The sequence below is a fragment of the Microtus pennsylvanicus genome, chromosome X (genome assembly GCF_037038515.1).
Source record: "Microtus pennsylvanicus isolate mMicPen1 chromosome X, mMicPen1.hap1, whole genome shotgun sequence".
In the NCBI taxonomy this organism is placed as follows: Eukaryota; Metazoa; Chordata; class Mammalia; order Rodentia; family Cricetidae; genus Microtus; species Microtus pennsylvanicus.
In genome coordinates, this window is record NC_134601.1 from 42084360 (window position 1) to 42111413 (window position 27054).

The window sequence follows — 27054 nt, forward strand, 5'->3', positions numbered from 1 at the left end:
CTCACAAAAAGAAAAACATAGAAAAAAGAAAATTCACAGCTTTTCAGAAGAAATTGGCCACTTTCATACAGCAAGCTGGTTTCTATTTCCACAATTACTGATCTTAAAACTTAGACTCAGGTGTCACATGCTTGGGGAAACTTTGTGTGACCACTCAAGCTAAAGTACCCCCCCCACACACACACAATGTTATCCTCTTTTACTTTTCTCATAGCACCCGCTTCTCACGGGTTGAAATCATCCTGTTTATTTATTTGTACACTGCTAATTTTTCTGCTGGATGGTTAGTCCCTCAAAATTCCTGGAATCTAGCATAATGCCTAACATGTAGTTATTTAGTAGGGCATTTGTCAAATAAATATCCTCAATGAAGTAGAGATCCTCAAGTCAGGGTGGAGACACACAGCTGATAAAATTAGAGTCACCTCAAGGAAAGCTGAATGTTGGCTAGTGCAATTTATCCAAATATGGTAAAGTGGATATGAATATGGAAAGGTGTGTAACTAGGGTATATAACACCACTCTTTCTTTCTTGAACAACTATTGTATTCAGGGCATTATGCTCTACACAATATCTTCGTGAAGATACCATTATTGCCTCATTTTCCAGAGCAAGAAACAAGAGCTCACTGAGATCAAGTGGATTGCCCAGTGCCATGTACTTTTTTTTTTTTTTTTGGTTTTTCGAGACAGGGTTTCTCTGTAGCTTTTGGTTCCTGTCCCGGAACTAGCTCTTGTAGACCAGGCTGGCCTCGAACTCACAGAGATCCCCCTGCCTCTGCCTCCCGAGTGCTGGGATTAAAGGCGTGTGCCACCACCACCCGGCCATGTACTTCTTTCTTGTTGCAGAATATGCAATGGTGCTTCTTGTGCATTCCATATGCTCTGCCTTCAATTAGGAAATAGGCCTCTGCCAACACTGGCAGTTCAGACACTCTCAGGCCATAGGTTTGTCGGAGGATCTGGCAATGAAGCAAGCAGAGGTGTTCCCACATGATCCAGAACACGATGCACCAGTAGACTAATGCTATGGAACAGTTATACCAGAGTTGACAAATTAAGAGTTCTTTGAACACGAATGTGATATGGATATGATAGTGAATCTAGCTAATAAGTGACTAATGGGAAGGTAGTATATACAACAAGGATATGGACAGAAAGATGATTGATATTTCTAGAATGACCTTATAATGTTTTATTATGTTATTTAGAACATACAGTAATTTAAAACTTCTTATTAATTATTTCTGAATTTTTCCATTTAATATTTTCAGACTATAGTTGACCTCAAATAACAAATTGTGTAAAGTAAAACCTCAGATAAAGATGTCCCACTGTACTGAAGAAGATATACATTAAAAAGAAAACAGTATATATTTGCACTTTTTTTCATTTAAAAATGATTAAACACAAAGCAATTAGAAGCTGAGGAAAGAAGCTACTGTGTTTGTAGAGAAATATTAAAACCATATCTCAATACAGGCAACTCAAATTATGATAACACATATATTGTACTATCAGTTTTATCATTATATATCTTCTAGGTTCAATACAGAACTCAAAGCTATACAATGTTCTGTTCTTATTCCGAATTTTACTGAACCTATTTATTTATTGCTTTTGCAAACCAATTTTTCTTAACTTTTTTCATTTTTGTCTCATAAAATCTTGAAGGTAGAAAAGGGAAAAGTACTATCTTTGTTTACAAAAGTAGAAATTTAAGCTAATGTGGGCAAGTAATATACCAAATAATTACAGTTTTGGCAGTAAAACTTAGTCCACCCCAAAAGTGTCACATTTCTTTGTATCATAACAACAGATTCAGTCTGTATGAGCGTTCGCCTTTTCAGCTATCTCAGAATTCCGTCCCGCTCACAGTTATTAGAGGTCCTAGCAAAAACCAGAAACAAAAACAGGATCATCACTTTCAGGGTAAGTAAGTCCTTCTTAGTCCTTTTGTTCATACTGTAATTGCTGATTTTTTATCAAGAGAATTCCCTACAAGGGAGGTAAACCATGTGTTCCTGGGCCACTTTACACCTTGGGGAGGGGGGCAGTTTTCTCAATGAACTTTCTACTTTCTTCATCTCCCCTATGATCTAGATAACCCTCCACCCTTCCCTGGCCCACAAGAAAAAAGAAACTCGTGGCAAAGCTGACATGTTAGCACATGTATGTATTCTCAGAACTTGGGGAAACTAAGGCAGGAGAATTATGAGTTCAAAGCTAGCCTGGACTTCAGAAAATATTCAAAGCCAGTTTTCACTATGAAGTGCCTGCATCAACAAGGAAGGACAAAGGCAGAGAATAAGAGACTGCAGAATGTCCAGTCCTGAAGGGACACTCCATCTTTTCAAGGCTTGGGGATCAATGAAGGGAGTGCAATTAATGTAAGAGCCAGAGGCAGTGGATGACAGCAAGGAAACATTGTCTTCTGGAACCAACAGGGCAGCTACACACATGAACTCACGGCAGTTGAGACAGCATATACAAGACCTGTGCGAGTTCATGTCAGAACGAACCCCACTGTGGAAAGGGGAGTTGAGCATACAGTCAGAAGATTCTGGGAGAGAGAAAGACGGTCTTCTTTAAGACTGTAACTGTCCAAATAGTCTTGTAGCTTCTGGTGGCAGACCACACATCCAAAAATATTAGAGCAACACAATTTGGTATTGAAGGATTTTTTTTAAAGAACATAAAGTTGGGTGGGTAGGGCAGGGGAATAGAATTGGAGAGGAGTTGTAGGGGGGTTGAATACAACCAAAACACATTGTACAAAGCTCTCAAAGAACATAAAAAAATAAAAGAAGGACAAGAAAGACAAGATGAAAAAGAAATGGGAAAGAGAAGGGGAGAGGAAAAAGTATGGCAAGAAGAACAATTAATAAAATAGTTATATTGCAATACATACTCCTGAAACAAACTTTGTTATAATACTTATTGATACTTTTTTATTTTAGGAATGGTACTGATAAATCTGTAGACACTATGGTTCTACATTTTTGCAGTAAATTTCAATTATATCATATTTATTAAAAACTAATTTTTCCTTCTACTATCCTCTATGTTGTATGACTTATATAAGAAGAGGATGTAGTTTTTATTTTTGAGGAACAGAACTTTGGAATAGGATGAAGGAGAGCTGAAGGGATTCCCAAACCAAAATCACTGTTTAAAAAAAATGAATTCATAGCCAGGTGGTGGTGGCACACTCCTTTAATCCCAGCACTCAGGAGGCAGAGGCAGGCAGATCTCTAAGTTCAAGGCCAGCCTGGTCTACATAGGGAGTGCCAGGACAGTCAGGAATACAGAAAGAAACCCAGCCTCAAAAAAGTCAAGAAGCAAAAAACAAACAAAAAGAGAATCCACACACTGATCCTTGACACTCTCTTTTTCTGTTCATAAATATGTCCATGTATCTTGTCAATATTTCCAATCTAAAAATATTTTAATTATTATAAAAATATGAAATTAATGAAAGGTCTTAGGCAGGACACTGACAAGTGCAGTTTTGAATGTTTTTATTTATTTTTCTGACATATGGGTGGATGAGAGAAGAGCAATAACATGGAGAGAGTAGACAGGTAGGATGTTAACCAAAATATGGAAAACAAAAGGAGGACCAAAGTCGTGTGTTTAAGGAAATTCTTTTTCAAATATGATGAACTTTAGATATCTTTGAAATATCTTAGGAAAACTACAATCTAATTGAAAATCTAAAAAAAATCTGCTTGCAGATTAGCTAGGGAAATCAAGAGTAGAGTTAAGAGATTTTAAAGGTCATCAGAGCATACAAAAGTTGAGTAAACTATTCTCAGTACATGTGTAAAAGTTTGAGAAATGAGGCCTTAAGGACAGGTAACTGGGATAAAAGACACGGACAAGCAGCATCAGATAAAAGATAGAAGAAAAACACAGGAGAAGTCCTAGGAGGGCAGGCTGACCATGAACAGCAAATTCAAAGTAAAGTTCAGTCACAACAAGGACCGGAAGGCCAGTATGGACTGGAACACATCGCCATCATCGATCCCATTTGTTGGAAATGGAGTGAAGGCGTAAGGTAGATTACTGTAGCTTGGCCGCTAAATTGAAGACAAGAAAACAGCACCCAGAACTGTTACTTCAAATTAAAAGAAAAATTGTTTAATTTGGGAGAATGTCTGAGCAGAGTGAGGCAGAAGAGAGGCAAGTACTAATTAAGGTAACTGCGGCTCATACAAATGGAGAGAGGATGATGAGCCCCTAATTGGTTATCCTATATAAAGGGGCGGCCTTAGCCTAGGCAGTTTGGATGTTCACCTTACTAGACCTGGATGGAGGTGGGTGGTCCTTGGACTTCCCACATGTCAGGGAACCCTGATTGCTCTTTGAGCTGATGAGGGAGGGGGACTTGATCGGGGGAGGGGGAGGGAAATGGGAGGCGGTGGCAGGGAGGAGACAGAAATCTTTAATAAATAAATTAATTAATTTAAAAAAAAGTTTAAGACAACAGAAAAAAATAAAAAAAATAAAGGGGCGGCCTTGAAGCCATATACATACAAATAATTAAAACATATACAAGGAAGACAGAATCAGTAATAAAAATAAATAAAATTTAAAAACTGAAAAAGAGAGAGAATGGGTTTTAGTGCAGTTCTCCTAAATGTCAGTGCCTTGCAATTTCCAATCTGTTTTATATATTTGTGCTTTCATAAAACACAATACAAATTAATTACTATAAAATATTCAGCATAAAAACAAAGATGTTTAGACTACCAGCTCCTGATTTTCATTACAGGATCCCATAACAGCAGTTATGAAATTATGGTAAAAGTCTCTAAATTCTTGCTCTCGGTTTCAGTGTTTATAATGTTGTACATCCGTATAAAACAGGTTGAGTATGGGAAGGGATCCAATGTCGCACTCTGAGGCATACTATCCTAGAGCCTTTAGTAGAGGGTCCTGGAAAGGCAGAAAGAAAGAATATTCTAAGAAAGGGGTCAAGCAAGGAAGGATGGGGAAAGGAAGAGAACTTTGGAATAGAATGGCGGAGAGTTGAGGGGGATTCTAAAAATGGAAGCCACTGTTTGTGCAGAAATAGGAACCTTGATTTTCTGAGCTGAGTAAAGAGGAAGGAGCTGGGGTAGGAGCCCTGGAGGAGTGGAGTTACTGGCTAAACCAGCTGTTGTCGGAAACAAGATGTGGAGCAGAGGTAATGGAAATCAAAGAGTTGTACAACAGCTCATCATCTAGAAGGTGCAGCTTAGACTACAAATGGTAAACTTGCTATGGAGGCAATCATTTCAGTTGTGTGACTTTGCAGCCACAGAGGAGAAGTGGGGAAAACAGTGGTGTTCCTGCAATGTAGCGTGTGAGGTTACTCTCCCATGGAAAACAACCAAAAATGTCAGATGAAGTGAAACAAGTATCTCCTTAAAGCTGTCAAAGAGCCAGAAAGAAAGCAAATATCTCTAAACCCAGACCTAGGGGAAGGCAGAGGTAGGAAGTTACCTGTTAGAGCATTCATTGATTATAGATCTAACAGGGAATGAGCTATAAGGGATTTAAAAACAAAGACAAAACCTGTTTAAGGTGAGTAGTTTAATAAACTGAAATGACAAGAATTGAAGTGACCAGACTATTGGTGAACTAGAAATAATGCTATACGTTCATACATACCTGGAGACTTAAAGAATAAAGTAAACTTGATATTAAGTAGAGAGGAGGAGTCGTGTACGTCAGAGGGTCTATATAATCTTATCTAATAAAAATGCATAACAGAAGCCGGGCAGTGGTGGCACATGCCTTTAATCCCAGCAATTGGGAGGCAGAGGCAGGAGGATCTCTGTGAGTTCGAGGCTAGCCTGGTCTACAAGAGCTAGTTCCAGGACAGGCTCCAAAGCTACAAAGAAACCCTGTCTTAAAAAAACAAAAAAGAAAAAAATGTATAACACACATTATATTTTCTAGGTATTCCCAGGTCCCTAAATCCCCGAATTAAGGTAAAAACAACCCCAGACTGTAGTATCATCAGGCACCTACCAGAATGAAAATGTTGCAACTTACCCTTATCCTAGAATTTTAAATATCCTCACAAATAAATTCCCAAAGAAATGAGATCTTACTTATTTAAAACTCACCAAGTATACAATGGAAAAAAAGACACCATAATTAAGACAAATAGTCAGTTCAAAATAAGATACATTTGAATGCAAATAAGCAATTATATTAAATACAATAGACTAAATACTTATGTTAAAAGAGAGTCATCTAAGCTCCTGAGCTTATTGCAGTGCTATTCACAATAGCCATGAATTAGGAGCAATTTAATGGTCTGTATCAATTACTTTCTAGTTGATATTCTGGTATGTTACTGCATGGGAGAATGACTACAGATGTGTACATGTAAGCATATGTATGTGTATGGTCATATATATACACATTATGCTAAAAGAAAAGATTTGGAATATTTTTCAGAGAAGATGATAATTTTGAGATAAATATGTGTAAACTAACTATACAGCATGTATAAGCTTTAAAACATCACAGGAGAGATCATTCATATGTGCAATTTAATGGGCTGTTTATTTAAGATTGAGTTTCACTGCGCAGTCCAGTCTGGCCTTAAACTTCAAACTGAAATGAAAGATTAACAAAACTAAAAAGAGAAATAGACAAGTTCATAATCATGAGAAATTTTAAACTCTCTCAGTAATTTCCAGAAGAAATAGACCAAAAAATATCAATAAATATATAGGACATTTCAATAACAAATTAGCGAAACAAATCTACCAGCATATGAAACTATTTTTTCAAATATGCAAACAACATTCACCCAAATTAATCAAATACAGGTTATCAAACAAAGGACTCATATAGTAAAAATGACACTATGATCACAGTGTAATGAAGCCAGAAATCAACACAAAATTGTGAATAGAAAAGATTTCTGAATATTTAAAAACATACTTTTAAATAAACCATGATTCAAGGGGGAAATTACATTAGAGTCTAACTTGCCCAAGACTGTATAGAGCTGGTTTTGCCTGTTCTGTCAAAGATGTTCTAATTATCTTCAATATGGTCCTCAGAGAATCAGTTTCTCTCTTGACAAGTCTGCTTCTCACATGACCTTCCAAATGAGAAGCTTCTTTCAACTACATTGTCCTTATTTTTTTTTTAAATTTTTCTCTTATACATTACATCCTGACGGCAGTTTCCCCTCCCTCCACTCCTTCCAGTTCCCTCCCACCTCCCCTCTTCCTCAAATTCGCTCCTCTTCTTTTCCCAGTCAGAAAAGAGCAGGCCTCCCAGAGACATCAACTGAACATGACATACCAAGATACAATAAGACTAGACATAAACCTCATATCAAAGCTGAATGAGGCAACCCAGGAGGAAAAGGGTCCCTAGAGCAGTCAAAAGAGTCAGAGACACCTGCACCCCCACTTTCAGGAGTCCCACAAGAACACCAAGCTACTCAGCTATAAAGTATATTCAGAGGACCTAGTGCAGACCCATACAGGGTCTCTGGTTGTCCCTTCAGTTTCTGTGAGCCTCTATGAGCCCTGCTTAGTTGATTCTGTGGGTTATTTTCTTTTTTCTTTTCTTTTTTTTTCTTTTTTGGTTTTTCAAGAAGTGGTTTCTCTGTAGCTTTGGAGCCTGTCCTGGAACTAGCTCTTGTAGACCCGGTTGGCCTCGAACTCACAGAGATCCGCCTGTCTCTGCCTCCCAAGTGTTGGGATTAAAAGTGTGTGCCACCACCACCCGGCCAACTGTGGGTAATTTTCTTGTGCTGTCCTTGACTGCTCTAGCTCCCATAATCCTTCCCCCCTTTTCTGTGGGATTCTGAGTTCTGCCTAATGTTCGGTTGTGAGAGAAGAAGGAAAGACCCACTGCATTGTTCTTTTTAAATTTTTTTATTGATTTTATTGAGCTCTACATTTTTTCTGTTCCACTTCCTGCCTCTCTCCTACCCTTTAACCCTCTCCCATGGTCCCCATGCTCCCAATTTACTTAGGAGATCTTGTCTTTTCCATGTAGATTAGATCTATGTATGTCTCTTTTAGAGTCCTCATTATTGTCTAAGTTTTCTGGGATTGTGATTTGTAGGCTTTTCTTTGCTTTATGTTTAAACACCACTTATGAGTGAATACATATGATAATTGTCTTTCTGTGTCTGGCTTACCTCACTCAAAATAATGTTTTCTAGCTCCATCAATTTTCTTGCTAAATTCAAGATGTTATTTTTTCTGTTGTGTAGTACTCCATTGTGTAAATAAATGTACCACATTTTCCTTACCCATTCTTCAGTTGACTGGCATCTAGGTTGTTTCCAGGTTCTAGCTATGACAAATAATTCTGCTATGAACATAGTTGAGCACATGTCCTTGTGGCATGATTAAACATCCCTTGGCTTTATACCCAAAAGGGTCTTGAGGAAGGCTGTTTTCTAATTTTCTGAGAAATTGCCATACTGATATCCAAAGGGGCTGTACCAGCTTGCACTCCCACCAGCAATGCAGAAGTGTTCCCTTTACCCCACAACCTCTCCAGCATAAGCTGTCATCAGTGTTTTTGATCTTGGCCATTGTTACAGGTGTAAGGTGGAATCTCAGAGTTCTTTTGACTTGCATTTCTCTGATGGCTAAGGATATTGAGCATTTCCTTATGTGCCTTTCAGTCACTTTAGGTTTCTCTGTTGAGAGTTTTCTGTTTAGTTCTGTACTCCACTTTTTTATTGGATTATTTGTTCTTTAGATGACCAATTTCTTGAGTTCTTTGTATATTTTGGAGATCAGCCCCCTGTCTGATGTGGGGTTGGCAAAGACCTTTTCTCATTCTGTAAGATGTCTTTTTGTCTTGGTGACCATTTCTTTTCACAGCATTTTTCTTACCTTAGACGAAGGAAGTATAGTGGCTCCATCCTCCTACCAAATCTAGATGTTCATGGCTTCCTTTTGGAAACCCCTTGTGTATTTGGTTTTTTTTTTTCACTGTGATTGAACACTGGAGAGAATTGATTCAATGAAGAAGGGTTTATTTTGACTCATAGTTTCAGAAATTTTAGTCCATATTCCTTAGTTCTGTTGATTCTAGGTGCATGGGAAAGCAGAGGGTCACAGCAGCAAGAAACACACAGAAGCTACTGACCTCATGGAAGACAGAAAGCAAGGGAAGGGAATACAGGAAGAGTCCATAGAGAAATATATCTCCAGAAAACATGATATCAGCAATCTATTTCCTCCAACAAGACCCCACTTTCTACTTTTCTCTATCTTGCAATAAAGTCGTCTTATTGTGAATCTACCAGGAGATTAACTTATTGATTCAGCCAGATCTCTAAAGATCTAGTCATTTTCCACAGGCCCAAGTTCTCAATATGGTCGTGGATGAGTTAGACTATTTAAGCCTTGGTTTTTCTTATCTGTAGAATTGTAATGATAACGATCCCAATATCAGAGAGCTGTCTTGAGGCCTACATGATAATCTATTCCAAAGACCTTAAGACAGTGCTTTCTAGCATATAGTAAACCCCAAATAATGGTTAGTTGTGTTTTTATAATTTCAAATGCTACTTCATTAAGGATCTATTTCTTGGGGAATTTGTCTAGATATATAGGTATTATTAATAATAACGAAAGCTAACATGTTTTGAATGCCTACTTTGTATCAGATAAATAATGATGTTATATACGACTCCACTTAGTCCTTGGGATAACTGTATAGGAAGCTAGGAGTAGTGGCTCACTCTTATAATCCCGAAACCTTGGAGGTGGAAGCAGAAGGATTAAGAACTCAAGTTTGTTCTCAAATATACAGCAAGTCTGAAATCAGCCTGTGCTACATGAGACCCTACACAAAATCAGTCAGTCCATTGATCATTCAAATGCAACAACAAAAGATTACCAGAGAAAACAGCATGATTTAAATTTAATAGATAAAGAAACCAAGATACACAGTGTTTGCTTCATGACATCCTCCAATTCTGTTCTGCTATTGTTTTCTTTGAATAGGCAAACCCGAAATTGCATTTCTTAGTTTCTCTTACACTTGTATGTGGCTATATGACTACATTTTAAACAATGGAAATAAATTATGTTTTATGTACGTGAAGTTTTTTAGCTACAGCTTTTTAAAAAGAGTAAATACCTTCCTACAGTCTGAATTCACTTCTACCAGTTAGACGACAAGGCTCATAGTATAATAAAGCTACAAAATGGAATTAGACTGGATCTTTGAATGACCCTATTAAGAGAGCCATTTACTGAGAGGAACACTCGAAATTGTTAGGTAAGAAACAGAAGTCCCTTACTGAGCTCTTACATTGTTGAATCTACTTGTTAGAGCACGAAGTCTGTCTTAATCAATACAAACACCATGCTGAGCAATTTAGACATGCTGTCTTCTTTTTTTTTTCAAGAAAGCTTTATTTATTTAATTTTTTTATGTGTACGAGTGTGTATGCAATACATGTATGGCATTCTTTTCTTTAAATCCTAGCAAGCATTTTATGAAGCACGTACTAATGATGCACAGCTGAAGGTATAAAGAGGGTGAGGTTAAATAACATGTTTGAAGTTGTGCCTTAGACGAACAAACCTTGTGGGAAAGGCCTAAGAATAGATGCCTCCTGGAGCAAGAATAGATGCCTCCTGGAGCCTCAGTCAAGCTATGTGCAAAGCACCCACTTGGCTCAGTTTGGATTCAGGAGAACAAAAGTTTGCTGAGCCAGTAGCAACACAATAACATTACACATGTCCTCTTTGTCTTCAATTATGAACTTGGCAGACTCCAGTCCGTTCATCTAGATCACTCCTCCCTTTTCTTGGATTGTTCTGTCTTATTAATGTCCCTATTTATGAGACTAGAAAAGAATACTTGACAATTTTAAAATTTAAGTATTTGGGATTTTCAGGATAGAAGTTTTTCTGTTCAACAACTGCTTGTAGATAAACTTCACAAAAGACTTTAATGATGGCCATCAAAAGCATAATTCCAATAAGGATAATCATAACTAGTAATAAGAGCTCTAAAAAGTATCCCTAATTAAATAACAGCCCTCCTTTGATCCATCATTTCTCTCTAACTACTGTCTCATGTCTCTGTTTCTCTTCAGAACCAAATATTTTTTGACAGAATTGTCTATGTGTTCCTCATCTCCCTTTTGCAATCCACTCCAGTCAGGCTTCTGGCCCCAGCGCTTGAAGAAACTATCCCTGTTATTGCAGAAAACAATCTCTATCTTGCCAAATCTAATAGGGTCTCCTTTATTTTGGTTTATTCAAATTCCTCGTGGTACTTTACATTGTTAACCATTCCATGCTTCTTAAAATATTTGCTTGGGGGAAGAGTAGCACATTATAATAATCTGTTAGTTTCTGTCTTTGTCACTGGTGAAACTTCTTTCTTTCATCTAAAATTAAAGGTGAACTCTAAGTTTAGTGTTCAATCCTAGTCTTATATTAGTGTGTGTGTGTGTGTGTGTGTGTATTTTACATGTTTGCATGCATGTGGAAGCATGAGGTGGAGAGAGGGTCTTCATTGTTCACTCTCCACCTTGCATGGTGAAGCAAGTTTTTTCACTAAACCAGATTTCACTTATTCAGCTAACCTGGCTGGCAAGCTTGCTCTTCCAGGCGTTCCTTCCCTGCCTCTGTCTCCTGCACACTGGCATTATATGTAGGCTGTCAAACACAGCTAACTTTTCCTCAGATTTCAGGGACACAAGTTGTGGCTCTAACACAAGTGGGGCAAGCCCTTTGCCCACTCAATGATCTCTCCATACTGTTCCATTTTTATTTAAACTTAACATGCTTAAGTAAACAATCCAAATATCAGTGCTAAAACTATACACATCTTAAGAAGCGGGTATGGGTGTAAATCTTCATGGTCTTGTATTTGGCTCCAGTTTATTATATGTAATATCAAGAGTATAATCAATAAGAGCAAATGGTGGTGAGCTGTACTAATAAAAGAAAACAGTAAATTGGACTTTGTAAAAATAATAACAATAATGACGGATCAGAAAGATGTAGAAACTGGAATCCTGATATATTTTCAAATAGGATTATAACATGCTGTAGCTTGTTTGGAAAAAAAAAATCTTCCACCTACTGTAAAGGTTCAAAGTGATTAAACATATAACCCAGCCATTTCACTACAAAATATATAATGTTCTCTTGATTATATATTTTGTAGTGAGGACATATATTTACACTAAAGGTCTGTCATTAATTTGCTAAATAGACATAGTATCAAACCACATTCTAAATGTTTATCTCAATACCCATAAATTAGTGCAGCTTTTAGCCCTCATAAAAGAAGCTTCTGCTGGGCGGGGGTGGCACACGCCTTTAATCCCAGCACTCGGGAGGCAGAGGCAGGCGGATCTCTGGGAGTTCGAGACCAGCCTGGTCTACAAAAGCTAGTGCCAGGGCAGGCTCCAAAGCCACAGAGAAACCCCGTCTCAAAAAACATAAAAACAAACAAACAAACAAACAAACAAACAAACAAAAGAAGCTTCTTCTTTTTCTTTTCTTTTCTTTTTTCTTTCTTTGCACTGGATGCTGGTTAATCCTGAGACTCACAACTAGTCAGAATGCAAAGAGTAAGGGACTGTGAAGTGCATAGCCCTAAATGTATCACATGTATACCCGCACGGCCCAGGAAACATCATAGGAATATCATAGAAAGATTATAAAAGCTAGAGGCTGGGGAGTAGTCCTGCAAAACATTATCGTCTTGCCATGACAGGGCTGATATACTTAGGAACACACAACGTTGCGGTTACAGGCACAAGATTAAGCCAGTCAACACATTCCAACCATGATAGGGGAGAGGCTCACAAGGCCCCACCCCTAGCTGAGAGCTATTGGCAGTTTATTACTGCTGGGGAAAGGAGGGAGAGTCGGTTGTGTTCAGGGGCGTGGCCTCTGCTAGATTGCTTGTACTCTAATGGGTGGTACCACGCTGGTGTACACACTGGCAGCACTGGTTAGGTTCATTTGGCTATTTTTAAAAAGTAAAAAGAAAAGAAGAGGACATGAAGATGGGAGGGAGATATATTGAGGAATGGTGCAGAAGGAAATTGAAAGCGAAGAGGAGAGGGATGTATGATAAAAATATATTGTATGTATGTATAAGATTTTCAAAGAATATATTCAAAATGCTGCATACATAAATCTTCATGGCAGCAATATTCATGACACTATGTGAAAACTCCCAAATATCAAGGGATGCATGAATTGGCCAACAAAATTTGGCCCACCTAAATAATGGAAAACTATTTAGTTATAAAAGGGAATAAATTACTGGTAGATGCTGTCCCATGAAGAAATCTTGAAAATATTGTGTTAAATGAAATAAGCCAGACATAAGGGGGCAAACACTGTGTGATTCCATTTATGAGAGTGAGAAAGAAAATTCATAGAAATAGGAAACATATTAGTGGTTGTTGGAGACAGGAAGCAGTGACAAGATGTGGGCAATAACTGGTAACTGGCATGGGGTTTTGTTTTGGGTGAATTTGCTTTAAAATTGATAGTTGTGTAACTACATGGATATTCTAAAACACAGTGAATTCTAAAACTTAAATGTGTGGTTCGTATGCATTGTGGGTTGCGTATCTCAATAAAAAGAGGAAACAACTAGAAATGTGTGGGAGAGATCCAGGACAGGGTGGAGCATGAGATATCACAAGTGGTTTTGAAAAGCCATGTGTTCCTATGAAGCATTTGTAGTAGAAATGGCAGTATGAGTTTTAGTTAGAGCCCATGAGAGAAATCCAGAACTCCTGGTGGAATTCGGTGGGGAATTCCTTGCGGATGCAGAAGACAGCTGGGGATTTGGTAGCAGCTGACTTGGCAAGCAGTTTTTGTGGCATGGGGGAGAACTGTTCAAAAGAGGAGTCTGTGACATAAATAGTCAAAGCTAGCTGGATAGAAATTGGCTTAATGGCACCTCTAGGAGTTCAGGGTAGGAATCCAGAAGAATAAGAACCCAGAGACATCATCATGGTGCATTGCCCATGATGAGAGAATGAGACATAAATTATGGACCTTTCAACAAGGAATATAGTAAAAACAAAACAAAATAAATTACACCTCAGTCAGGATTCCATAGAAATTATGAGACTCAGATTTCTACTCCTCAGTTCCACAAGTGAGTTTGAACTTTAAATTGTTTATTTGTACAAAAGAGAGTCTTAACTCACAATAGACTTTTACTTTTTAATTAACAAAGTTAATCCTCACATTGCCCGCCCTGTGCCGCTAATATACTGGAGTAGGTTTTCCAGAATGTGATGCGATTAGCTATAGAAAACAACTATATATTGATAAATAAACTTGAAGGTTGGGCATTGTAATATATACATGTCCACACCTTAGTGGATATATCGATAAATGCCTTAAAAGAGAAAGAAAGAATCAAGAATGTCCAAACTGCATTTGATGCTTTCATGTTTTGCTTGCTGTAACTAAGCCCTACATAATACTCTTTCATTGTCTCCTCCCTGCAAAGTTCTCTCTTTTAATCTACAATGACCTAGCGTTATCATTTGTTCCACACAGTGTTCATGTTATCATATATAAGTCTCATGAAAGAATTAGTGTAACTCTGTCTCAAGGAAATAGGTAGCAATACACCATTCAATTAGTGTGTACTCCAGTATGCAGGAAATATATAGGAAACGTCAATGGAGTAACTGGAAAAATAGTTCAAGGTAGATCTTGGTGCTTCCACCTATAAATATGCTCTTTACATAAAGCGAGGATTTAAGAGGAAAGAAAATGTTTTGGAGCCAGGAAATCAAAAACAGATTCATCTATTTGAATTTATGGTCAGGTAAGAAATTTTAGTATTATCTCACGTATTCATTAAATGTGAAATGCGAACTACTCTCCAGTCTTCCCACCACAACCATGGGTTACATGTGTACAAGGTTAGATCAAAGTGGCAGCTAAGAATATTCCATTCTGCAGTTGTTCAAGGATGACAGTTGAGAAAGTTGGATAGCAGAGGATAAAAATAACACTTGTTTGGGCATAAATGATGTTTTGTTTTTAATTCAGCAATGTGAGTGCTTCTCATCTTACCATAAACTCCAGAAACCTAAGAATAATTTTTGCAACATTATGAATATCACTATCACATCAAATTACAATTGTTCTTGTTTTCTAAAATGAAAAATATCCCTTATAAACATGAGAATAAATTGAGGCAATGAAAAATAATCAGTAGCCATTGGGTTTAATTCAGTTCAGTTTACCACATAGTAAACAGTGTGCATATTTTCTGATGGAGTAATTTTTCCACTGTTGTAAAAACGAAATGTTTGACCAGTTGATTAATATCTATTTGGAGGCAGATGCGGACACAGAGATGGTTTCAATCTGCATGGCCAATTTGAAGGGTGATCGAGAGTCAGTGGCTTATTTACTTTTTTTTATAACTTAAGAGAAATGTGGACTCTTTAGCTTCCAGCTCGACAGTGAGTTACAAAGAGCAAAAGGTGCCTCAAATTTCCTCTGGAAAGTATTATCTCTGCACTCCAGGATCAGCAGAGGGGAGAAACGCCACCCTATCTTACTTTGCCATTTGTACTTTGAGTCAAGAGAATCCTCATCATGGTCAGTTTCCTATCCAGAATGTAATTTATAGAGAGATATCGAATTTATTTTGTAGGTTACATATGTTTGAATGATATCCATGTATATATCTGTATCTGTCTATGTGCGTTTGTTTCTGTGCTGGTGTCTTTGTCAGGTTAGTATGGACCATGAGCTAAGTTAGAGGTTAAAACACAGAAAAAGCTTGCTATTTATTGCCCCTCATTCCAGCAAACCAGTACAACAAAGGACTCCAGATGAGTGAGCCCTAGTGGTCAGGTAATGATGTATTTTCTGCAACGATCACATTTGCGTTTGTCTATTTTCCTTGTGATAGTGAAGCTCGGAGTTGGAATTAAACATCCTTGGGGAAAAAGCTATTTTTGTAATTCAGCTGGAGTGTCCTTGCTGTTGGGTTTCCCATTGCATCAGTCAGTCCCTTAGCCTGGCAAGACAGCCACGGCAGTGTTTTATCTTTGAGATGAAATGCAGAGCTAAGGACATGACTACTGGTGCTTATTAAAGATGCCTTGCTATTTTCACAAGAGTAGGGGCGTTAGACTCTTGTCTACTGGCCAAATTCTAAATCGGGAGATTGCATTCTGCTTTCTTAAATTCCCTCGGCAGAAGCAGCACCCATGGTACCCTACTTTGTGGTGTGATGCCACTAAATGGTTCAGGTTTTCTACTCCACAAGTGCTCTCATTTGGGGGTGGGGCGGGGAGTAAATTGACACCTATAGTATAATATTGTATTTAATCTAATCATCCCCCCGCACCTTTACTGAGGTATAATTGACAAGTAAAGTGTATTTATTTCAGGTTTGAAACTTGGTTGTCTCCTAATATATGTATATATTATGAAATGATCACCATAACCAAGCTAGGTGACATAGTCATTATCTCACACCAGTAGCATTTATTTTTCTTTCTTTTAAAAATTATTTGTTTAATTTAAATATATTTGTACTTACTTAAGGGTTTCAGTATTATTATTCAGTATTCAAGATATAATTATGATTCAGTTCCAAAATGTAGGTTCGTATATACGATAAGGTACAAAGCAAAATGAAAGACACAGTATATCAATCATAGTACTTTTAATTCTTAAAGCAGTTTGTTTTCTCCTTTTCAACATGGAAAAAAATTGACACACTTTTACTCCAATGCTGACAATGAGTATTTCCCTTCTTTATTACAAACCAGTTAAACCGTCCTCCTCCTCCTTCCCTTCCTCATCCTCTCCTATCCCATCTTCTTCCCCTTCATCTGATTTTTTTGAGGTGGTGTCTTTGCTATGTAGCTTGGGTTGACCTTGAACCTGTGATTTTCTTGATTTAGTCTTCTGAGTATTGGGATTACAGATATGTGCCACTCCACCCAGCTTAAATAGTGTGTGTGTGGGGGGGGTGTAGACAGTATTTAAGCATTCCAGTCGCCTGTCCATTTCATACAATATTTTTCAGAATGCATTTCCTTCTTGGTCACATATTGCAATGTTTTTTCAATCTTTCAATCCATAAAAACCAAGTTCTTAAACCAGGCGGTGGTGGGGCACGCTTTTAATCCCAGCACTCAAGAGGCAGAGGCACGTGGATCTCTATGAGTTTGAGGCCAGCTTGGCCTACAAGAGTGAGTTCCAGGACAGGCTCCAAAACTACAGAGAAATTCTGTCTCAAAACACACACACACACACACACACACACACACACACACACACACACACACACACACAAGTTCTTTCGGTATAACCTGGTACTACTCTACTAGTATTTGATGTCACTTTCTTTTCTTAATAACTTTTTAAATTATATACTGTGGCTGAGCAGAAGTGTAGCATAACATCATAGTTTTTTAGTTGTTTATTTTCTACTGTTGGAGATCAAACCCAGGTCCTTGCAATGCTAGGCAAGCAATCTACCACTGATTGCTTACACCTCCAGCCCTGTGGCATAGGTTTTAGAATGGGACATGCTTGCGTTTAAATCTTGATTTTGTCCCTCTCTAGGTGTCTACTGTTGGGCAAGAGTTTTAACTCTTAAGTAAATTTTGGGTTCTTCCTGTGACAATCAAATGAGGTGAAACACTACTGACTAGAACGATGGTGTGAGATAGGTTTAACACTGACACCTAAAACGTGCTTAATAAATAGGTGCAATTTTTCTGATCATGTAGACAGAGCTGCCTTAATTTACAAGTGTAAGAGTGGGAAGAATACGTATTTTCTACACACGTCAGTTTTTAACAGCAGGGCACTAGGATGCGCATAGAGGCTCAATGTTTAGTAAGGGAATAAACCTCTCTCTTCTCCCCCCTGAGTGAAATGAAATGCTCTCAGCTGTTTGTAAGGTCCCACACACTTAGATCAAAGGCTCCAAAATCAATCTTCTACTGTTTACATACAAACAGACAGACTCCTGACTTTGTGGAGCTATTCTGACATGTTGTAGACACAACAGAGATCACTTACTTTCTATCAGGTTCGTTTTTAAATGAATATTTACATCTGAATATTGTCATTTTACAGCCCCTTTCTTAAGCGCCCAGAAAGGGACTGACACCATCATACACCTCCTCACTCATTTAAGCAGTTTTGAGACAATTTTAAAATGAGAATTAAGAGCTATCCCATTATACACCTGAACAAAATCTTCTAACTTATAACTAAGTTCACTACCTGACCGATATATTTATTTGTAAGGTCTGGGCATTACAGATACATTTCGAATTTCTTTATTTTCATGTCCCAAATATCAAACCTGAAAAGCCCACAGCTCTAAGTCTGAAAACACAACGAACATCTTTGAATCCGTGAGGCACTTATTTATATATTTATTTATGCTTTTATATGTTCTCCCTGAACTACGAGGAGAAGATGGAGGGAACAAGTCCAAGACAGGCTGCCTGAATTGGGCTTTACTATTCGTCAATCAGGAAAAAGAGAAGTATTGCGTTTCTAGCACAGTCTCGGAACAACCGTGGTGTCTGATTAGGTTAGCCTTAAAAACACCGCAGCGTGGCCATTTCCCGGACGGCTTTGTACGTTCTTTCCAGCGGCTGTCTCAGGTGTGGAGCTCCAGGGAGCACCTGAGTGCTCACACTCCCAACAGTTCAGAACCAGTGTATCTGAGGCCGGTGGCTCAGGTTCCACCTCACTGGGCTCGAGTGTCACTAACCCTACATGCAATGGGGTATCGCCAAGGTGTGCTTTGGAACTTGGATGCTTATTTCAGACTTTTTCTTTCTTTCCCACTAGTTTCTGTCTCTCTGCTTCCTCTCGGAGCTTACCCACCTCCTGTCTTTCCTCCCACTCCTCCCTGTCTTGTTCTCTTTTTTTCTTCCACTTGGCTTTTCCGTCTTCCATCCTCCTCCAGGAGCCCGGCTCCCGGGAGGCGCGAGTCGGGCGGGACCCACCATAGGCGCCAAGCCACGAAAGCTCGTGGCGCGCGCTGCAAGCGGGGACGCGCTCACGCTTGAGCCGCCGCGGACGGGGCAGCCCGGTAGCGGAGCCGCGCGCGCGCGCAGACCGCGAGCCCCCGGCGCGCCCCCGGCGGCCGGGGCCGCAGCGTGCTCGCCCCCGCCGCCAGCTCGCCTCACTTATGGGTCGGAAGCACTGCGTGGGGGAGACTGTTCCAAGATGGCGGCGGGTTGCTGTGGGGTGAAGAAGCAGAAACTGTCCAGTTCGCCCCCCTCTGGCTCAGGCGGCGGTGGTGGCGCCTCCTCCTCCTCCCACTGCAGCGGGGAGAGCCAGTGCCGAGCCGGGGAGCTGGGACTAGGAGGCGCCGGGACGCGGCTCAACGGACTGGGCGGGCTGAGCGGCGGCGGCGGCGGCGGCGGCTGTACCCACTCTCCCCCCCAGGGTTGCGGCGGCGGCGGTAGCGGCGGGGGCATCTCGCTGTCTCCACCTCTGAGCTGCGGAGTGGGAACCTTACTTTCTACTCCGGCCGCCGCCACCGCCTCCTCGCCGTCCTCCTCGTCTTCATCCCCGGGCTCCCGGAAGATGGTGGTGTCAGCGGAGATGTGCTGCTTTTGCTTCGATGTGCTCTACTGTCACCTGTATGGATATCAACAGCCCCGGACCCCCCGCTTCACCAACGAGCCCTAGTGAGTACCGCGCTCCCCGTCGCCCTCTTCCCCCGGGCTCGGGATGGGGCTCAGAGTTGAGGCAAAAGTGCAAGTCCTCCGCCTCCTGCTCGCGGGTGCCCCTCAGCCCCTCTCGCTCACTGCTAGGGTCCCCAGAGTCGCCCGACCCGAGGGGTACTCGGCGCTCCTCTGCTCCACGAGGCGAGCACCCCACGCTTGGAGCCGGGGGGCTGCTTGCCAGACATGGCCCCCTGGGCTTCCAGACTACTCCGCTTCCTCTTTGCGCTAACTTCCAGGAGTTTTGACCCTTTCTTTCGATCCCTTCTACCCCTCACTCTCCGCCCCGGCAGCGGGTTTGGAGATCGGGATCACTGTTGGTACCGACCTCTCCTCACTTTGCTCGCCATTACCCCACGTGAAAGCCCCGCCAGTATTCCCGCCCCGCGTACCTTGCACATGGAGAGCTACTATCCCATGGCAGGGTGAAAAATAGCAGTGATCTAACTTCTAGTGTGCTAGTGATGGAACTTAGCTCGCGAGCTCCAGGGAGGTTGCCCATCTTTTCCTTCGGGTTTCCCGGTTCCTTGGGGAGGGGAGAGGTTTCTTAAAACACCTTTAGGCTTACTACCTATTTTTAACTGAACATACCCACTAAAACGGGTTTCCAGTGAAGCGAGCGCACCACCAGTTTCCTCACATTTGAAGAGTGGGACCTTTTTTCTTTTTCTTTTCTCTCTCTCTCTTTTTTTTTTTACTTCAGTGTCTGGGTATAGCACATTCAAAGAACGTTGTCGTGTCGTGTCCGCCCCCCCCCCCCCCCGCCCCAGAAGGCACTGTCAATGTGTACTAAGCGTGCATTCGCTTTTGTGTAGATTTCAATTTAAGCAACCTATGTTAAACTCAGTGTTTTGAGGAATCGTTAAACAATCCGGTAAATGTGTAGACACTTTTACGATTTCCTTTGGTTTTTGTACTTTACAATGATTTTACCCTTCAAGTATATGGTTGGAATTGTTTAAAATAGCACTGTTACAAGCTAAGAGCCAGGTTACTTCTAATCTCTGTCCATTTGGATGTGTGGGAGACGGGGCATATGGCTTTTCTTTTAAGATGTGTAAACTGAGTGTAAACTGACTTTCCGAGTTAAATGCTAGAGAGAATGTAAAGTCCAAAAGAAGGCAGACTGGGGCGGGGGGGAGGGCGATTTTTTTTATTGTGAATACTAGCATCCACAAGAAAAACATAGAAAACAATATCAGTGCACTCAAACTGAAAACCATCAACGCCCCCTCCCTTCTGCCTGAAGGCCCCTTGTTTCCCACAGCGTAAATACCTGAATCGATGTGCTTTTTAATTTGCTGCTTTTCATTTTGTGAGATTAGAAGACTGAAATTCCGCTGGATAATTATAAACACGTCTGACTCTACTAAAATATCAAATTAATATGTAAAGTGGAAATTACAATAAAGTGTCCTGGAAATTGTGCATTCGTATTGTTTGTTTTCTTTGCTTTCATTCTTTAAATGTCTTTAATTTCATATGACTCTGCTGTGCTCTGCGCAATTCTTTAGATTTGGTTCATTTTGGGGCACCAGTTCCTGAGAAATGTATAAAAAGGCACCCAGGTGGACACTGTCAAGTAAATGAAGTACTTTTATAAATTTCCTAGTGTTAATTCTAGGAGCTTAAATCCTAAGTCCACACCTTTATTTGACCTATTTATTTTATTTTCATTAAGAAGTAAAATTTATTTTTAAAAGATGGGCGTGTTAAAAAAATCTGTAAAATCCTCACTAGTTCAAGTCACTTACTTTCAAGCCTTCTTTCGGATGACTGTGATGTAGCAAAAGCTAGACCTGGGGTCATTCTTAGGTTGGCTCTGTCAAGTCATGGGACTGTAAAAATTTACTCCTGTTCGGTTATTGAGCCGCTCCTTGAGTTTGGAAAGGCTGTTTTAGCATTCACGCTCCATTGTTCCAAAGCATATGAGAACACACTCTGAGGAGGTGCTATTTTCGCACATTTTAAAGTGAGTTTGGGTTAACTGAATGACTATAACAACAGTGAAGACGAAAATGAACTTGGCCAGTTCATAAAGGAAATGTTTTCAAAATGCCTCAAACAGTGGCCACTTTGCACACATACTTAGGTTGTTTCTCTTTTAAAACCCTCATTGCTGAATTTCTGCCTCTCAAGTTATTAAGCAGATAAATAAGACAGCCATGTGCCCACTGTGAATGTGGTGAGCTGGTGGAAGAGCTGTAGCTCTGAATGGTTAGGTAGGCTTTCAGTATGTCCCATTTCCATAGACTAACTATGGAAGGCACTGAACCTGAGCAATCAAAGGGTAAAGGGCTGCGTTTCATTTTCAGTTAAACTCATTTTTAAAGTGTGCGATGTCAAATTCAAGAAAATCTTCTGACTGTGGGAGGGAAATAACTGATTATTTCACAATGCCTTGGCAACACCACACATTTCTCCGCTTAACCTATTTGATGATATTGTGTGCTTATTAGTGTGGCATTGTGTAGCCTTCACCCTACTGACGTATGGATACCATGTCTTGGGCAGTATATTTAAGGAATTTTACTAAATTTGCCTGTCTGCCAGAAGACATGCTCTCAACAATTTCAAATTGTCATATGTAAAAGCACAGCATTGTTGCCCTCTAGAGCTTTCAGTCAGAGTGCCTGCAACTGGTGGAATCTGACTTTTATAGGTTTAGAAGTTACAGATGCATTGGCTGCCCTGCCACTCTGAAAGGTCATCAGAAATTTCAATTATTTGTGTTTCAGGGTTGGGGAAGAAAGAGGTCATCCTATCAAAGGCCACATAGACACAAAAACTTCAAGGTTGCTCCTGTCTTTTGAGTACCTATCCATCACAGAGAGCACATTTTTTTTCTTCCAGAAATAAGGTTCAAGACACAAGGAAACCATAATTTTAGGTACATTTTCCTGTTGAACAATACAAGCTCTTAGGTGAGGAAGCTGACATAAGCCATTTTAGAAGAACCCGTTGGCTACCATAAATGTTCCACCGTGGCAGGTGCTGAACCAGTTCAGTAAGACTCCAGCATATTCCTTCTCGACCATGGCTGCACATCGGAATCCCTGGGGCATTATTTAGAATGTGGAAACCTGTTCACTAGCCCCAGAGATCCTGATTTAGTCAATCACGGATGGACCTGGGAATCAGAATTATTCCAATCTCCCCAGGTAATTTTAGTGTGTAGTTGGAATGGAGAACTCCTAGACATTTTCTAGCTTTTTCTCTTGAGATTTGGATTAATTTGATCTGGGGTTGTGCCACGGACTCCATATTTTATGAGCATCCTGGGTAATTTTGCCAAAGAACCGATTTAGGAAACACTTGTAATGTGGGCCATAAAAGACATCACCCGGGAACTTATTAGAAATGTGGGCTCCCAAGCCCCACCTCAACCCCCCCCCCCGAATTAGAATCTGCATTTAACAAGCTCCCCAGGTGATTCTCGTACACATTAAAGTTTGTGGCGAACTTGTTCTCTGACTTTAGCATACATTGTAGTTTTTTGTTGTGCTTGTTAAAAATGCGAGTTGCTGGGCATTTTCCCAGAGTTTGATCCAGTTGCTCTGGGGTGGAGCAGTACATTTGCATTTCTAACAAGCTCCCTGGTGATGCTGATGCTACAGTTCCCAGGGTCACACACTGAGCAACTGTGGGTTAGAGAGAAATGAAGGCCTATATGGGTGACTTTAGAGGCAGTTTGGACTGGCACGATCCTCATTCTGTTTTTCTGTCCTCAGCATTCGCGCATAACACTAGCAAAATGGATTGCTACCAAGAGTAGGAAATCAGGTTCTGGGGATGGTGTGGGGATGGGGTTGCTCTAGGAAACCTGTATGATTTTAGGTTTTTCAAAGAAATCGTTGCATATGAAGGGTCTATTTCAGGAGTTAAAAGCCGCACAAATAGAATATCTTAACATGAATGTTTTTAAGGAAAGACCCCTCTTGTTTTCGTGAAAAGTACTATTATGATTGGCTCCCTGAATACCAGGATGTGATAAGATTTTTCAAAGTCCTTATTTATACTTATGGGTGCTGAAACTCATTTAAAGGATCTCCCTCATTAGTAAAGAAATATGAAAAGGGTCCTGCTCAAAACACTTAGATTTTTAATGCTGTGGTGTATATTATATCCCATGAACCTTTTGATTATCTCACCATCTGGAAAATTAATATGCTACTAGAATTTATGTTGACATTTATACATGGATGTTTTTGCTTTTAAATATGAGTAAGTGTGATTTTTCTGTTGCAAGGAATAACCCCCCCCTTTTTTTAAATCCACTCTTGGACATGCAGATCTTGTAAGGATCAAGTCAAAGGATTGAGCATTAAGTCTCGTCTTATCAGAATAATAAAATTACTGTTCTCATCATGCTTGGGAGACAGTAGATTGTGGTAGAGATGTAGGCATTTTGTTCTAGCAGAGTAGCAGCAATCCTGTTTATTGAGCTATCAAAAAGATGATTGATTTGATAATGCAGTTCAGGTCCAAATGATAGTGAATTAGCATTTTAAACACAAGCTATTACATTGCATTGTCTTTTTTGAATGAAGAGTGACTAAAATAAGTAGAAAGTGTATCTCTGCTGCAGATGATACAACTGGACCATGACCGATTTCCTTATCCACGCTAACATAATGATATTAACTTCCCTTTTCTGACCATATTGTATAGTTTTTCTTGCAAAAGAAAAACATTTCTGACAGTTATTGAGCCTTTTGAAGGTATAATATGATTGTTTTCACCAATGTTGATGTACATTGGAGAACAACTTAATGTCTTTTCTTACTAATAGAGAAGATAGCATTTTCTCACTTATTACTTGTACCACAAAACCATCAGTGGTTGACACAGAAAGATGTATAAACATAATTTCAAAATTATTTTTATATCTGTATGTACAGGTGTATGTACAGCAAAGTATATTTAGTTTAAAAGGTAGAACTGTGTTTATTTTCCTTTTTTTCCCCATATGGCTGAAAGGAGTGCTAATCTAGCCTGTAATTTTTCTTACTTATACATTGTTGAGTTCAGATTCTGCTAATTCATAGCAGGCCAGGAGGAATCTCTGCTAGTATCTTCAATTCGATGGGAAGATCGTAAGTGGGAAAGTGCAAGGTGCTTTGTTAACACATGTGTGGGTTGCTTTTCTAAGTGTGTTTCTCTCTAGAAAACTGTACATTTTCTGCTACTGAGGTTGTATGAGATGCAATACCCTTTTGCGACAATGGATTGTATTTTGAAGTCAGTTGTGTTTTCCCTTTTTATGGATAAATTCACTTTTGGAGAATGTATGTGTATGGAACACTAAACTTGTGTAATGAGATTAGTCAGAGTTCCCAGGTTTCCTTGATTTCAATAGGCATTATTCTCTGCTTTCTATGTCACACATGCTTGCCTGTTTTAAAGCTGCACAATGACCAAAGCTCTTACATTTTCTAAGTAGTCTCTTTTTCAAACTTGTGTAATAATGTCTCTTTTTATACTGTTCTGAATCAATTAAGCTAAGTTGGGGAGGACTAGCAGTAAAAACCAGTGGCTGCCAAGAATGGACCTTCAGTGTGTAAGCTGTCTTTCCACATTCAGTAATTGGGCGGTTGCTCACAAGACACTGAGGACTGTGGGAAGCCAGTGGTTATGTAGGTGGGAAGACTAGATTCCCAACAGTAAACTTATTTAGAGATGAGCATCTGTAGTTATTGTTGCTAAGAGCAAAAATGAACCAGAGCTTATGTAGTATAAAGAAAAAAAATCCAAAGCAAGATGTATGGTGTAATAGTATATTGTTGGTTGGGTGGAGGAAAATTATGGCATCTTTTGTATTAAATGTGGGTATATTTTCTACATTTCTTACTACTATCATACTTTAAAACTTGCTCAACCTTAAAATATGTTAGTATTGAATAGCTGACTGGAAATTCTGTGTCACTGTGGGAAAAGCACGTGTGTGTGTGTGTGTTTAAGCAATATACATAATGCTGAAGTCTGTGGTTCGATACCAGTGAAATCGAAGACATGGTCACGTCCCCTCAAAGCTTCCTATATTATTCATTCAATGATACAAATAAGAAAGTTGCTTAAAATTATTTCAGCACAACCCATTCATGCCTGGTCAATAAGATACAGGCAAAATTAAAAGACATGGCATAAAAGAGTGATCAGGAAAAAGATATTTGGGAAGGAGTGAGTTCCCAGTCAGGTTTATAAGTGAAAAAAAGTTCATGGATTACTGAAGAGCTTTTATGGGCAACCAATTTTGAACTCTAACTTGGGTGTTCTCAAAGCAGTTGCTATTGCCACCACACCCTTTCCACAGTACTTGGGGATTCCCAGCAGCTGTCTTTAGTCAGCGCCTTGCAGTCTCAGCATTCTTCCCGCCATTCCACTGTGCTCTGGCCTCTTTAATAAATCAAACTACAAAGAAATTATACTTGATGTCGGAAGTTCCCAGGGAAGTCGGGATAAGAGATTTTGAATTAGATGATCATTTTTTGTGTTAGAAATCAGGCACATACAAGAGAGTGTTCTAGAATGTAAGATGGATTGGAAGATGAGTCTTCAGAGAAGAGAGACCAGCTAGAGTTCATTTCAGATGATCTGGTCATAGGAATGCGGTGTTGGAAAGTGGGAAAGTTGACCCTGAGTGGTGATTGTGGCTGTGGGAATGCTGCAGAATGAAGAATTGGAAGAAGGTATCAGCATTTTCAGACATTCCTACGCTAGGGCCAGGTTTTGTGTAGGAGTGGGAAGATGGCAGCTCACCTGTTTTTTGGCTTCCATCATTGTCTAGCTATTCTCATGCTCAGAAAAGTTTGTTAAGCAACTCTGTTGGAATGATTGTGAATTTGCTCATGAACACAGGAGAAAGAAGACATTGGTTGATAGAATTTGGATCAAGTATAAAGATAGAATAGCTTTTTCGAAGAAGGTTCTAAGCTAGGTGGCTGCATATGAGCTAACAGAACTAAGTGACAACCAGTGCACTCTTCAGAATTCCAATTGCTGAGATAGAACAATTAAAGGAAGAGAGGGTTTGAACATGATTCGGAGCTCGTAAGGCTGAAGCCTGTGGCAGGAGGCACCAGAGAAAATGGGAAGAAACAAATGCTCCAACAGGTGAAATCCTAGCTCTTGGTATGTATACTTCCACATGTTGGCACTTGTTAAATGTCATTTCTTTTTGTGGAGTTGGTTCGCTCCTACCTTTCCATGGACTCCGAGAATTGGACTTGGGTCACCAGGCCTGCATGGCAAGCACCTTTTACCCAAGCCATTTCTTTCTGAATTGTCCAAACCACAGAGCAGCCGCAGAGCTCTTGTGATGTTTT

The 27054-nt window shown here is 39.8% G+C and overlaps 1 protein-coding gene across 1 annotated transcript in view; it reads left to right on the forward strand.

Annotated features, from left to right (window-relative positions):
* Positions 1-19191: 19191 nt before the first annotated feature.
* Ammecr1 (AMMECR nuclear protein 1) overlaps positions 19192-27054 on the forward strand; it is a 107687-nt gene continuing 99824 nt past the window's right edge. The window contains exon 1 of the mRNA XM_075958317.1: positions 19192-19693. Coding sequence (XP_075814432.1) covers positions 19227-19693 — 467 coding nt within the window. The 5' untranslated portion in view covers positions 19192-19226. The remainder of the gene's footprint in view (positions 19694-27054) is intronic.